Source organism: Esox lucius, chromosome 10 (genome assembly GCF_011004845.1).
Source record: "Esox lucius isolate fEsoLuc1 chromosome 10, fEsoLuc1.pri, whole genome shotgun sequence".
NCBI classification, from domain to species: Eukaryota; Metazoa; Chordata; class Actinopteri; order Esociformes; family Esocidae; genus Esox; species Esox lucius.
In genome coordinates, this window is record NC_047578.1 from 13292249 (window position 1) to 13307607 (window position 15359).

The following is a 15359-nucleotide window of genomic DNA, read 5'->3' on the forward strand; positions in this document are numbered from 1 at the left end:
GGCCATACGCGAACAGCAATGAGCTCAACACCACTGAAGGTCACAACGAAGCGGAAAGACAACTTTTTAGAGATACAGATCCATTCTATGACAACAACCTTAATAGACAAGCATGGACACACTGACACTCGTCACCATCTATATCAATCCATCCAGCTCAAAAATATGACCAATGCACGGACCAGCACCACAAAGGCAGGATGATAAAATATGCTTTCACTCACCAAGGCTTTGGGCTCACTTGAAGAGAAAGGTGACTGTGTCGCATGCCTCCTTCATAACCGGCACTGTGTTGGTTACTCGTCGGCCTGGCTTGTCTGTTCCAACTTGAACGGTGGCAGCCCATTCATCAGTTTGTTTCCGCATATCCTGGACATTCTCCTTGAAACGGATGAGCGCACTGCTAATCCCAGATGCATCGATGCTCCGTTTTTGCAGAGTGTGGTTTAAAACAAACTTCTGGCATAAGGAAGAAAAATTCCAGCACCTGCAGAAAGGCTTGGCATTTGACAGGCTGTATGCCTCACTTATGGTGGCCTCATCCCATCCTGGTTGTGTGTGTATATCCTCTATAAACAGGAGCAGCGCGGCGCGGTTTTTAAAGTTCCATAGTACAGCAAGTGGCCTTGGAATCCGTTTCTGTGTTGCCTCAGCAAGTACCACAACATGTTTTTGAGTGCCAGAGAAAAAGGTGGCAAAAGCAGTTAAAAAAACACCTTCAGGATGCTCATCCTTGCTGAAGAAAGTTACTGCAAGGTCAGGTTCAGCTGGTGAGCATAGCAGTGAACAAACTGGTCATGTGGGTATGTCTCTTTCATTAGCGTCTGTACCCCTCTCACGTTTCCACTCATTACAGCCGCACCATCACAAATCTGAGCGATCAGCTTTTCTCCCAGCTTTGACTTTCACAAACTCCAAAAACCTCTCTGTCACTGTATTGTCAGGCAACATGTATCGCAACACAACCACCATATGTGATTTATAGGAGACATCAGTCTCATCTGCCTGTATGGCAACAAATGATGTCTCATCCACTTGCTTGGCTATTTCCTCCCTGTACACTTCATACATACAGTCTAACAGGTCCTTTTGTACAGTGCTAGATGTCTCTTTGAAGATGGGCTTAGCGTCATAGTGCCTCTGAAGTCTCAAATCGCCCTCACACAGTCTCGAAAAATGCATCTGAATATTCCAGGATTCAGGGAGTCCACCGACTTGTAGTGCGGTTTTACATTTTCCACACAGTTTAATACTTTATGATCCGACTGAGAACGTACCTGTTTTCCTCCACCTGTTTGTTATGCTGCTCAATGGAGCTCCGGTATGCACTGTCAACTTGGACTGTGACATTTACCCTTCCAAGTAAGCCCAATTTCACAGCATTGTCCAGATGACTGCCGCTGCTCTCATGTTTTGCAATCCTCTCAGAAAGATGTTTAAAATCTTTGTAACCCGTCCTCGACCAAGTACCATCTCCACCAAATAGCAGACATGGAAAGCAGAAGTGCCTTCTTTTGTATGCTAACCGTTAGCCACTTTTTCTTCAAAAACCACTCTACATTAAACACGCAGTTACTTTTACCAGCAGTTTGAGCGATGACAATAGCCCATGGCTCCTCCAAATTAAGGGTTTCAAACCGGTTTCTCAAGTTATCTGGTGTTTGTGAAGCTAACAAGCTAGCTAAGACAATCTACCCTCCTCGCTGACTAATTTTGGCACCAGACAGACAGCCAATCAGGTCTAAAATACGAAATGACGCTGTAGTGGGGCTGCCGGCTGTCAGCCCCACTTGGCATCAAATTTGTGTGATCTACTACTGCGAACTCAACAGAACACAGTCTGAAGCAGCAAGGCAGGGACCAATGAACATGAAATAAAATGCTAACACAAATTATATGCAATTTAGGAAGATGCTATATTAATAGATAATAAATTATAGGAAGTAATCTTTGAGAAATAAAAATTTTGTTGCAGTTCTTTTTGTTGACAACAGGTGTGCCCCACCTGCCCATACGCAATGTTTTTTCTATATAAACGTATCTAAATCAACCTGCCCAAGCCCATTTTTGCCCGCACACTGTCATTAAAAATAAATAAAACATGGCAGGAAACCTCCCCACCTGGCAACACTGGGTGATGGATCAATAGTTGCAGGAGTGAAAGGATGATAGGATGTCCTGAGGTGTAATTTTCCTAAATCATTTAACTAAACCCCTGCTGACCGTATCTTAATTAACAGACTTCACTGTACATATATAAACAATTTTATTGGTTAACTCATACTGTTTAGTCATCTTTGCTGACCTGATGCTGATCTGTAAAGTAACCTACCCATACAAACAGCACAGTTCAATTGGATTATTTTCCAAAACATTGGATTTTTTTAATATTAAAAGTTGGCACACTTTTTTCCCCCCCTCACATAAAAAACAATAACTTAGAGGTCAATATTGATATAGGGTGGGAGGTGTAGCCCCCCCCCCACCCACCCAGCCACCACCTCTCTTCTTTAGCATGGGATACATTTTGCTCCTAATGAAAAGGCTTTTTCTTCAGAAACAGCATGCACATTTAGGCTATATAAGCAGCGTTTACACAGGCAGACTAACAGCCCTGCTACACAACAGCCTTCAGTGTCAGTTGTTACCGTCAGCCATTGAGGGAACACTTCAAATCTATTAAAAACTGCTTCACTGTCTTTGTCACATGGCACCAAATAGCAGTGTCCATGCTCAAGAAACATTTGATTCTGGTGACGGTTATGTTCATTCTGCTGAACGTCTCACTGACACAGTGTTGATGGCAAGGCAACGTGTAGCAGAGCTGATGTGTTATCAGGAGTGTATTATCTTGCTGGAAATGGTTGGGCTCGAAGTAGTTGGGCGTCTGCCCTGTGATGCAGTCCCTGAGAAAACATGAATCATTCATGCAGGAGAAGTGAATGATAATAATTGTCATGTGCCAAGCTTAAGGACACAAGTGCTGTCAAAAACCTACACTCCTCACTCTAAAGGAAGGGGCCTGATTTCACAACACATGAAAAAAGATTGGAAAACCAGTCAAATACTGACACATGCTTTCATGATACTGGAAGTTTAAAAAAAAAAAAACACATTACCTTACACCACAACACGGCACAATTAATCCCAAGTGTGAAATTACCACAACAATGGCACTGAGATAAGTGATAAATGTTCTTTTGAAATGCTCACTGAAATATTCATTTAATTCACCCTATTATTCTCTTAACTTGTGCTTAGTTTCAAAGTTGTGCTTGATCAAGACATGAAGATCTCATCATCATCATCATCCTCCTCCTCCTCCTTATGGGGACCGGGGTCACTCAGACAACGTGCAAGACTCTGATAGTCCAGCTCCCTCTGGTGGTTATCTGAGGCATAAACCTTGGGTCCTATGTCCGTTTTCTGGTTCACCCTTTTGGGAAATTCCGCCTCTAGGCTGACCGCATCAGGGGTGCTGGGATAGGAAGGCTTCTCAAAGTGTGCCGTAGGTAAACGGTCAGTGCTGAAAACCTGGTTGTCTAAAAGAGAGAAAGTAGAAAGAATTCAAATCTCCAAGCTCCTCCAAACGTCCTCAGATGTGATTTTACCCTGCCTCAGACATGTCACCACCAATCCCACTCAAATTTAGGTTCAGGGCGCGGCCAGTTGTTTGGGGAGAGGAAGTAGTGTTCAATCTGTTGGGCTATTTTTAGTTTGCAAGGTTTCAGATGAATGACCACAAGAATGTTGTTCTCGTTTAAGAATTATATACACACTTATTTGACTAAACAAATCTGAAAATAGTTTAAGCATTATAAAGCATTTTTAAGCATTATAACCGTTTCAGCTTTGGTAAGGAACAGGGGCAAGATGGCTAAAACATGGAGGTACTGTGTGCACCCAAACCAATAGGATAATTGTTTTTAATACATTCCACAATGCACTGCTAAACAACACAATTCTTAAAAAGGGCACAGTCTCTAAAACGAAGGCCATTCTGTTCTATTATTCTACTTTCGGCATCAGAGAACTGTTCTCAGAACATATGAAGAAGGTGGCTTAGAGTTCCACCATGCATACACAGCCCAGCCATTAGGCTTAATCTCAACATGGGGAGTGAAAATAACACTGAGTGTTTCAGATTTCTACATCCACTGGGCCATCTGGCTCCTAGTGCTATCAGTTCCCTAATGAATAAAACACAGCTGTGAGACTCACTGACCCGATTCAAACCTGACTCTCCTAACACCAATCCTGGGCGACTCTCGGTTGGCTGGGACAGTCAGGTAGTGGCTCACCTGCAGAAATATTGTTACCAAGGCAAACATTGGCTTATTACAGTTACGAGGCTGAATCTCAGCAATGTTAAGATTTGGAAACGTCAAGACCCCGGAGGTCCAGTCCAGGACACTTACTCTCCCCTCCATCACGCTCACTCTCCTATCCATTTCCATCTTGGTCTTCCTCAGGCGCACCTCACTCATGTTGTCTTCCTCATCGGCCTCAAACAGAGTGTGTCTGCTGTAGGATCTGCTACGCATCTGCGTTGACATGAAAAGGTGTTACGGGGCATTCGCTGGAATGTTGAGTATTCGCTGCGCAACACTCTGATGGAAAGTGCAATTCAGGCCAACGTTTTATTAAGTGTTTTATTTGGATATTTATTGAAGCAGTACTTCTTCCCAATGCACTCTGAACATGTTGTGACTTTAGAAATTTTAGCTGTACTAGTACTAGCTGTTTTTATACAGTACCCAAGACCAGTCTGAGTTTATATTACCACATGCAAATAGAAATTTTGAGAATTCTGCAAAACAGAGCCATAGGACCAACTGAATGAATTCCAGATTGCTCCTGGAGTTTCTTCATTTTATTTTAGGGAAAATTGTAATATTTTATTGTTTTTATCAGACAGTGAGAAAATCTTAACTACCGTAACAAAGTCTATTTTTTGTTTATCAGGCCACAGGTTTTGGATTCAATTACACAAAGGCGTAAAACATATATGCATTCTTTATTGTAATTGGATAAGAGTCTGCTAAATTAATGTACAACTATAGTCCCAAAAAATAATCTGCTTCTGAAAAAAATAAAATAAGAGTGCCCTTATCCTTAATGGAAGGTGCTAGTAATCTCCCATTCTACCATTCACTTACCCTGTGCTAATGTAAAGTATGTCTGTAGTGTTCTACCTCGGGGGGGGGGAAACCTCATTTCCAAACTGACATTCAACTGCTACTCAACCGTCCATTTCAAAATGTCCAACTCACTCTTTGCTTGTTATTCTGCAGGTTGGACCTCAGAATCCTTCTGATCTCCTCCTCCTGTTTCTTAGAGACCCGTGGAATTGGTTTTGGCTCAATGTTCCTGGGGGGAGACGGATCACAAGTAAGCCCAAACTACCATCACAACTAAAGGACACGAAAGATTAAAAAAGGTGGGGTTTGTGGAAAAGGTAGAAAAGGGGCAGAGGGCTAGGAATTTTTCTGTATTAATTTTGTCTGCATTTATGTTACCGTTGTATATTTATAAAAATAGTCCTTGTTGTTACCATTTTTGCTGTCATACATAAAAACCTCCGCTTTCCAGTAAAACATAGGAGCCAGTACATACTGCATGGAGACGGTAGAGGGAAGGGAAGATGACAGCTGGCCACTCTCCACCATCATAATGGCCTGCTTCAGCTCCATCTTGCGGTAGAAGGCGATCAGCTCTGGCTCCCTGAAGTTCTCGCCCGCTATCAGCCATCTCTTCACATACGTCTTGTTAAAGCGACTGAGCCTGACAGGATAAGAGGAGAGGAATGAAAAGAGAAAAGACAACGAAAGGGCATATATGGGAAACTGACAGTGAATGCATTAGAAAGTATACCATAATTCCCCGTTTATAACCCACACTGTGTATAAACCGCACCCATATAAACTGACTGTGATAGGACAAAATTAATTTGTTGAAGAATAAAATGTTTTTTAAAACCCTGTAACGCCAAATGTATCCTATTTGCTACAGTTTCTGAGACCTCTAGGTCGTCAAGCAATCATCTGTAAAAAAGTTTGCCGGAGGAAACCGGTTAAAAAATGTGAAATGGTGTATTAGACGCAGCCCTGTATTAATCGCTGTGGTTGAAAACGTTTTCATCTGTGTATTAGCCGCGGTTTCATAAATGGGTAATTACGGTAACACTATCCCGCTATGTTATTTCCCAGAAACCCCATGGGTATAGGATACGTACTTGTCCTTCCAGTGGTAATGTCCATAATGACCACAAACATCCTCCACGCCTCTGAGGAGATGGTCCAGGAACTTGGAGAGAAGTATTAATGAACACCACAGTGTTAGTCATGCCATCCACTATGACCTTCTCCCAGCAGCGTTTTTTACGGATGTAAAACATGGGGCTTTTAAGGCGTTTTGTTCCAGACCAAAAATACTGTATACTTCATACTATACACTAATGTCTCTTGCAACGCCAGTGGTTGTGGGTTCAATTCCCCACATGGAACAGTGAAGAAATGTATGCATTCACTAAAAAGTTCAAATATACATACAGCTCTGGAAAAAATTAAGAGACAACTGCACCTTTTTCTTTCCTTTCCAAAAAAGTTGAAAAGGAAAGTTTTGAGTGAGGAACAGAAGCGTTCAATTTGCAGTGGTCTCTTAATTTTAACCCTTGCTGTTCCTCACTCAAAACCTTCCTTTTCAACTTTTTTGGTTGCAGTGGTCTACATTTTTCCCAGAGCTTTAATTGTAAAGACACTTGTTATTGTGTAGTTGCTTACCTCTGTGTGAATCTCCTCATTAATGGAACGCTTGCTCTCCTTCTTCCTCTTCACAGCCAGCAGTTCAACCAGGGGCCTGATTGTCATTCCCTAAAAACAACGATGAAAACTGGTTCTTATTCGTAGTTAGTGATTGTAGTGTAATCAAGGACATCCCATACATGCATTACTCAGTTTGTCTGCCTCACCTGCACAAATACGGTGAAGAAAATGACAGTGATGATGGCGGTCAGGAACAAGTGTCTCGTTGGGTGACTATCTGACAGCAGGTAACCCAGGGAGAAGGCTATGGCCCCCCTCAGGCCACCATAAGCCACGATGAACTGGTCCTTTTTGGTCAACTTGACAATCCGGAATTTGTTTATGATGAACGTAAGGCCTATCACTCCTGAAACACACAGACAGATAACAGGAGTTAACAGAAACAAGAAACCAGGCAAGACTAGTACTGCCTGCCCGCAATACAAATTGTTGCCACCTCGAGATTCGAACCCGGGTCGCCCATGTGAAAGGCTGTGTCGTTAACAACACCACGGAGCTGTACATTTGCTGGGTGTCAGTATGGCATCTTGTCTCTATCCTATTTTGCCACTGGCAGTTCTAATAGTTAATTGGCCATTCGTGAATGACATTGATACAGTTAAACTGACTAATGTTTTTTTACTAAGTTTACCTCCACCACAAATAGCGGCTATGTATTGCGTTTCTCACTGGCCGTTTTAACAGCATATTAGCCAGTAATAGGCTTTACCGGTATCTTCTAACTTATTGGAATAGTCATAAGAATTGATCAATTGCTAGCGAGTCTGCCAAAGCTATTTAATTTCATGGCATAAGAACATATTTCTTTCTTTCATGGCAAAACATTTGTGAATTTGTGATTGACATTTATACAATAACTATCAATAAAAGCGAGGATAACTAACTTTTTCATCAAGTGAAAAGACAAGAGAATCGTGGAATCTACCAGAAATAAATGTTGTTGCCCTCAACAGATTTGGAAGCATTGTCTTTAACCACTACGCCACGGCATTACACGTTTCAGCAGTCGCTAGACTCCATTAAGGATTGTGCTAAAATGACTAACGTTTCTTATTAAGTTTACCTCCACCACAAATAGCGTCTATGAATTGTAATGCTTTTGCCACTGCCCGTTTTAACAGCTTATTAGCCAGTAATAGGATTACTAGTATCTACTAACTTCCTAGGAATAATCATAAGAATTGAGCAATTTCTAGCGAGACTGAATATGAACAATTCCATGCCACAATTGACTCCCAATATAACCGTATACAGTTTCAGGTTTTAGCCAGGAAAGTTGTCGTCAACATGGAATAATTCACAATGGGTACTTGGCTTTGCCTGCGAGGAGATATAAACTTGGGACATACATTTCCAAAGTATACGTCTCTAACCACTACGCTATTTAACAAGGGGTAGTCAGTCAGTCACTCAGTGACATTCGCTCTTTTTAGCCAGCTCTGCTTACATGGTCTGGCATTTAAAAAGTATTTGAACTATCATCTTTTTTTTTTTTTACTGCAGTTAGATCTTTAAAAGGTCTGCACGGCAAAACTTATACTGCAGATACTGCGATATGCAAGATTCAAGACCTCTCTCTCATACAGTAACACACGGTATCTGCGTCAGCAGAGCTGCGGGAAGTAGGGGAGCTGCAGTTGTCATAGCGTCAGCAAAATCCTGACGAGATCCTGACAGTCACTTGGAGCTTTCTGTGACCAATGACAACGTAACGTCCGTCCACTCGATGTCTGTTCAAAAACCTCACCTTCACCATCATCAGCACCCTCCGATCGAAAACGTCTTCCCCCAGACAGAGGGAAAGCTTTGTGACATGGTAGACGTCACTACGAAGTACCCACTTTGCATCTACATCATGTGACACGGTCTGCCTTTAAATGGATTCAAACATATTCACCCTGACGCATTACTGACCCAGTACTCTTGACACAAGACAGAGGACGACGGTGCCGACGACAAAGGCCCAGTTCCAGGCGTGTGGCCCGGCCACCGTGGACACGCCCAGGAAGATGAAGATCAGTGTCTCGCTCACGCTGCTCCACATCTTCAGGAAGTACTTGATGGTGGTGTAGGATTTATGGGATATGTTGGCCTCCACGTAGGGTCGCATGACCACCCCGCATGCTATCAGACTACAGAGGGACACGCAAGACGGGTTTCACTGTAAAGCATTTGTCAAATTCGTTTTCAGTCAAATGTGAGATGTTTTTAAATGGCCTGGTGTACTAACTTGATGTACCAAACTAAAGCCAACACAATGTGGTTCCTATTCCCAGTGAGCTGCTTACGCCATGATGCCGGAGAGATGGAACAACTCGGAGGACAGGTAGGCCATGTAGCTGTACAGAAAGACGAAGAGGGGCTCTATGACGCGGGTGTGTGAGGTGAAACGGGAAGTGAAGGCCGCCAGGAAGCCGTAGATCACCCCTACCAGGACCCCTCCGAGGGACACCACGAAGAAACACACCACGCCCAGGAACACGTCCAGCACCGTGACCGTCCCCACCTTGTAGAACTCCTCAAACAGGTTGTATAGAACCTGTACAGATGAAGAGGGTCAGTGGAAGTGAGACCCAAATATAGCCACCCTAGTCCCTATACAGTACACTATTTTAGACATGCACCCTGTTGTCTATATAAGTGCACTACTTTGATAGGTTGCAATTTGGGACACCTCCTAGCTGGTAGCAGCCATCTCAGCTCATCAGTATCTGTCACATTGAGGCCTTTATCACCACCAGGCAGTAAATGCACTCCTATTGGTTTGCGGCTCAATTAAACTAACACCTGCCTCTTGGTGATAAGGTCCTGGTACGCTGAGTCAATGGTCCATGCTGGTGTAGAGCCAGAGCCATTTTGGCTGAAGAATATCTAAGCAACACCTGCCAAAAGCAGCCAGACTGCTATTGATCATCAAATAATGTTGTTTTTACAGATAAAGCGTGCTGGTAAGGGGCCGACAGCCAAATTCTGTCTCTCTTGCCCTTTCAGTCAGCAGCTAGTCAGAGGGAAAAGCTTTGTCATGTTTAAAATGTATTCTCATTTTCCTCAGCCGTGAGAACACTGGCTGTCTGTTGAACAGAGTGACTGGCAGCATCGGCCTCTGGAAACTAAGACTGAATTGACACCAGTGGCACTTACACAACTGCCAGGGCAATAAAGACAAAACCTCTGGTGAATTGGGTCGACGGAAACCGGACTTCCTGACGTGCCGGGCCAAAACTCACCACCGTGACGGCGTCATTTAGAAGGGACTCCCCAAACACCAGGATGTGTAGCAGCTCGTTGATATGGATCTCCTCGAACACAGCCAGCACGGCCACCGGGTCCACAGCCGAGACGATGGAACCGAAGAGCAGGCAGGACAGCAGGCCAATCCCAGCCAGGTCGACACTCTCAATCTGGCACAGGGCGTACAGTGAGCCTCCCACGAAGAAGGCATTCCACAGGGTACCTAACAACAGATACAGAGATGGGGTTTATTTCAATAAGGCAACATGTATCCAATAGCAGCAAAGGCAGAATGGTCTAGGGTGACCCTGTGGTTTAGGGTGTGGCCTCCGATGCATTAACATCACAGTAAAAAGTAAAGACATTTAAATATCTAATCATAACCATGAATCATAATAACAGCAAAGACATCTCACCACACCGCACCAGAGGACTGAGGTTAAAGTGCTTCACAGTCAGTACTTAGTTACCTATCACCGCAAAGACCAAGATGGTGCCCACATTGTCGGTGAAGGGTCTGATGGGCAGGAAGTAGCCTGCATCCAGGATGATGGGAGGAAGCAGACACAGGAAGAAGAGCTGGGAGTCCAGCACAGGGGGCTTCTCACCGATCACCTTGATGAACCCCCCTACCAGGAGCCCGACCACGATCAGCAGGCAGCTCTCGGGGACCACGCTGGACACGCGAGGAATAATATGGAAACCTGGGGGGTGAAGGGCCGGTTGACTTGAGGATTTAGTGTTTAAACACAAGTAGGTCTGCAGGACTCTGGTAATATGTCAAATTTGGTCCATGGACTGGGATTCTGGTGAAAGCCTGATAGGCTAGTTAACCTTTACAGATACGTAGGTAAAATCATAAGATGGACACCTGATTGGGTAGTTCATGTTTAAAAGATAGCGGTCTTTAGACAGATAGTGGTCTGTTGGCAGTTGGGACATTTTCACAGTATGAGTGCTGATCTATAATCAGGTCTCTCTGTCCATGTAATATTTATTATGATCCAAAACCAGAGTCTAACAAAGAGCTGCCCATCCCTGGTCCTGGAGATCTCTCTTCAACACCATTTTTGACTAACCCGATTAAGCTTTTCATCCAGTTAATTATTAGAATCAAGTGTGCAAAATAAAATTAAAATAAAAGTGGGGGCTTCGTTGCTATCAAATTGCTGTACACACAGAATGTTTAGGCAATTTCCTCTCTGTTGAAATTATCTTCCGCTGGGAACTGACTTACATAAAGAACAGAGCCAGTGGCAGTGAATATTAAGTTCACAACTCACACGTAACAACCACTTGCTGAAATCAAGATCTTGTGCATTTCTGTCGTTCTCAACTCCATTCAGATAATAAAACAAACTATTCTAATTGATTCCCAGCAACAGTATGCAGATGTGGCTGCAGTTGTTATACAGCAGGTCAACTGTGTTGGTGCTGCATATATGTGAAGCCCCGAAAGATGCATTTCTGACTGGTGTATTTATCACCGCTCCCTCCGGCCTGTATTTAATTCTGACAAAGATCTGATGTCGTTGGCTGACAGAATTGGGCTCGGTGTGTAAACGAAGGCAGGGAGTCATGGAACGAAAACCCTTCAACACATCTGGGATGGGGCAGAGGGGTAAACCTTAAAGCCCTACATAGTGTTGCAAAGCATCAACGCCACATGACCACCAGGAGACACAGCACACATTAGAACCAGGGTGGTTGAAGGGGGAGACTGACCGGAAACATTCTCGCTCATTATCGTAGGAAAAAACCTTAGGACCAGGGCTCTAGGTTGTCAAACAGCATTATGTTGTTGCTCCAGTCTGTGCGTCAGCGCCCCTGCTACTCTTTTCCTCTTTGTGTTAACTCTGTCAGAGTACTGTAGGGCAGGCGGGCTGGCCTTGAGGTGATCCAGCTGCTGCTCCGAATTGTCCAAAATGGCTTCCTTTGTTGAGCTGGGACAACGATAGAACAGGGAGGGAAATTACCCCCCCCCACCTTCATCACGTATTGTTATCTGCTTTTGTACAGGGCCTCTAATAGCCCAACATTAGTATACTATGTGAGTTTCCTGGACGTTTAAACCTAGTCCTAGACTAAATAAAAAAACTCAAAAAGAAAGCTCAATGGATATTCTGCATTCTGCTTGATATTTTAATCCAGGCCTACGTTTCGTACATGTTTATTAAACCGGTCCTTCGTAAAGTCAGGGCTGCCAGTTTGGATAGTCTATCTGGAATGTATAACCTATTGCAAAGAACCTTCAGTCAAAGGAAACATACAGATGTACAGTCACAGGAAAGAGCTACACCCCCCTAACTCTGGCAGGTCATGATAACCGTTCACAGCACTCTGAGAATGTCCAAACTAAACGTTTGCCAAGTCATACCACGTTTACTCCCCACGTCTCCTGTTACAACTAATCTTATGGAACTCGAGGGTCTATTTCTGATTGTGAATTATGAGCTCATCATCGATGTAGCTTCACCATGAGACAGGGTGCAGGTCAGGCAGCAGGCTTTTAGCCGGACAGCTAGCATAGTGGAGTCTGTTCCACAGCACAGCCAGAGTAGAGTCAGTTGTGAACCCCAAAAAAGACTATAATAATAGAACACTGTATGTCTACATGAGACGACTTAATGTTAGAGCCCTTCGCTTCAAACGCGACTGCAGCTAAAAATCACTGATCATAAACTCTATAATTGGCCTATGTGATACCTGGCTAAAGCCTGATAAATGTACTGCCCCATATGAGGCCTCTCCTGCTGGCTACACTCGTGATCATATGACCCGTGCATCCTGGAAATGGAGGGGGGGGGGCAATATTTATGACAACAAAAATCAAATGTTAACAGTGTTCCTCAACGAGTTTCCAGAATTCTGATCAAACCTAGTAGTCATGGCAGATATACTTTTTTTTTTCTCTCCAATATTCAGCTGAAGTAGTCCAATGACCCTCTCCAAACGAGCTCTAAAGACATAATTGACTCAGTGGGTTTTGTCCAATATGTCCCAGGACACATTTCCACAATCACACCATAGACTAAGTCTTGTCCCGTGGAATAAATGTAACTTGTTTTCTTCACAATCCTGGAATACTGGACTATCATCTTATTATGTATACCGTCACAGCAACTAACCCTAACAAGGACATTTAAAAGACGTAATATAAATTCTCGTACAACCCAAATATTTTTTTTATGCTCTGCCTAATTCCCCTCACCAACACAAGGATGACAGAGTAAATAATGACCCATCCATTAACAATCAAATAGAGGCTCTATACTTAACCCTGCGTAATACCGTAGATACGGTGACATCACTACAGATGATTCCTGTGGCCACTGCCCAAACCTCACCTCACTGTCCCTGTCCTTAAGCACCTGGTTATGCAGCTTACTTGGATTCTGTTTAAAGACTCTGGACACTTCTTGACCTGCTTGTGATCTGAACGTGCAAAAACAGTGACGTGTCCCAAAAAGGTCTTGTATTCTTATAAGCCAGAAGAGTACTGGCCACTAGGTTTCTTCCTGAGTTTCAACCCTACTAGGGAGTTTTTCCTAGCCACTGTGCATTAAATCTGCTTTCTTGTCAGAGTTTCAGGCTAGGTATATTTAAAAGCATTTTGTGAAAACTGCTGATGTAAAAATGGCATTATAAAATACATTTGATGGATTGATTTACAAATAATTATCAAGTCCACGGCATGATGCAGTGCTTCGTGACCCAAAAGCAGGTTTGGAAGAACAGGTACTGACTTCTACTTAGTGCTTATTGTATAGCTTCCATGTGTTTTATTATTGAGGTGTTCCATTAACAATCAGTCCTTAGTGGCCACAGGTATAGTAGGCCTATGCTTATGTTTTTAATAGGCTAAATTGCTGATGTCAGAATTTGTGTTGTACTGGCTTGTCTAAACCTTTTTATCATCATATCTCCAAAAAGGTGGTCGACAGCAGCAGTACCATAACGCATAACGCTGTGAAGCTCAAGTTCAGTACCACATTAACCGCATGTGAAATATACATTGTGGTATCACCAATGCATCACTCAAACATCGTGACAAAAGCTGGTACTCACCAAGTTTCATCAGTAAGGCGAGGAGGATCCATAGCGCGATCTCAAAAGGCTTTCGTACGTGATCGTAATTAACACCGATGACAGGAAATGCCTTCTTCGTAGTGACATTAGTTAAATTAGAGCCTTCAGTCCCACGCAATGGATACACAGACGCAGAGGCGTCAATGGGTAATGCACTGCACACTAACAAAACCAAAACTAATAGGAGGACACTCCAGCGACAGCCTGGAAAGGCACACGACAATGCTGACATTTCAAATATCATAAATATCCTGCCAGCAACTCGAAATAGTCCTCATCTTCACGAATGCGTCGGATAAACAGGCACAAATGAAGATGTAACGGGAAGTGATGCTGTTGACATAATCCAGCTGGAGCGCGTACTTTTACGCTGCGAATGTACGGACATTTTAAATGTCAAATTCACGCGTAATTGTAAACAAAACGTCCTTTAAAGTTCGGAGTAGTCGCCAATTATGTTAATTGTATTCCCCCGCGCACCGTAGCGAATCCTTCCAGTGTCCAGTAAAGTGACAGGCACCGCTGTTATGTTTCAGCGGGAAACATAACCTCCCGTTTGTACCTCGTCCTGGCTAGAAACGGTATTTTAGTTACTTTTGTCTAAAGGAACGGCAAAACATCTCTGTGGACGCGACACCATACTGATGAGGATACAACGTTGTTTTGAACTTTCCGGAGAGCAGAACAGTAGCCTACTAAAATCATCACCGTTGTGCCTGTGCCTTTTTCTTTCATTTGACGTCTCTGGTCCGACATGTGCTCATTCGTGGTATTCGGGGACATCTAGTGGAAAGGGGGAAAACTGTAGACGTAATGTCCTTCCTCTTTTGATCTGACGCTAAACTAGGACACTACATAATCTGATAACTGTATTTTGATGCTGAAGTTCGTACTAAAGTACATAGTGTCATACTATTGTAGGCAAATAATAAAGCCACATGCTTGAATTTGAATACTTTGATGAGTTGTTTTGTACAACCCGGTTTCCAAAAACAGAATGCAATGATGTGCATATCACTAACCACCACATTCAACAGACAACATATCAAGACAACGTATCAAATGTTGAAATTGAGAAATGTTATTGATTCCTGAAAAACACATGCTCATATAGAATGTGATGCCAGCAACACGTTTAAAAAAAAACCTGGGACAGAGGCACCAAAAAACTGGAAACGTTGTGTAATGCCAAAAAACTAAACCTGGTGGAATATC

At 43.2% G+C, this 15359-nt stretch overlaps 2 protein-coding genes and 1 long non-coding RNA gene across 4 annotated transcripts in view; 1 reads left to right on the forward strand and 2 right to left on the reverse strand.

Moving 5' to 3' along the window:
• The window catches only part of LOC105012565 (mannosyl-oligosaccharide 1,2-alpha-mannosidase IC), a 15479-nt gene extending 15220 nt beyond the window's left edge, over positions 1-259 (reverse strand). The window contains exon 1 of the mRNA XM_010873490.4: positions 225-259. The gene's annotated coding sequence lies outside the window, so the exon portion shown is untranslated. The remainder of the gene's footprint in view (positions 1-224) is intronic.
• LOC105012567 overlaps positions 1-5677 on the forward strand; it is a 6275-nt gene extending 598 nt beyond the window's left edge. For both annotated transcript variants that reach the window (XR_003782317.1, XR_828167.3), the window contains exons 2-3: positions 5295-5440; positions 5593-5677. This is a non-coding gene — a long non-coding RNA (uncharacterized LOC105012567). The remainder of the gene's footprint in view (positions 1-5294; positions 5441-5592) is intronic.
• Positions 2011-14926, reverse strand: LOC105012566 (Na(+)/H(+) exchanger beta). The gene is made up of 13 exons (XM_010873491.5): positions 14124-14926; positions 10526-10759; positions 10052-10278; positions 9113-9363; positions 8739-8956; positions 6971-7170; positions 6783-6872; positions 6236-6306; positions 5617-5784; positions 5274-5370; positions 4419-4544; positions 4226-4301; positions 2011-3542 (listed from the first exon to the last, which is right to left on the reverse strand). The coding sequence occupies exons 1-13, from the start codon at positions 14386-14388 to the stop codon at positions 3280-3282; spliced, it is 2286 nt and encodes a 761-aa protein (XP_010871793.2). The 5' UTR covers positions 14389-14926; the 3' UTR covers positions 2011-3279.
• Between the last annotated feature and the right edge of the window lie 433 nt (positions 14927-15359).

What these genes read in the sequence shown, in the direction of transcription:
- LOC105012566 (XM_010873491.5), bottom strand. Translation starts at nt 14,388, where the DNA reads ATGATATTTGAAATGTCAGCATTGTCGTGTGCCTTTCCAGGCTGTCGC. An exon ending in CATCTCTCCGGCATCATGGC is followed by an intron (nt 8,957 to 9,112) that starts GTAAGCAGCTCA and finishes GTCCCTCTGTAG; the next exon opens with TCTGATAGCATGCGGGGTGG. An exon ending in GAGAGTCAGGTTTGAATCGG is followed by an intron (nt 3,543 to 4,225) that starts GTCAGTGAGTCT and finishes TCTCTCTTTTAG; the next exon opens with ACAACCAGGTTTTCAGCACT.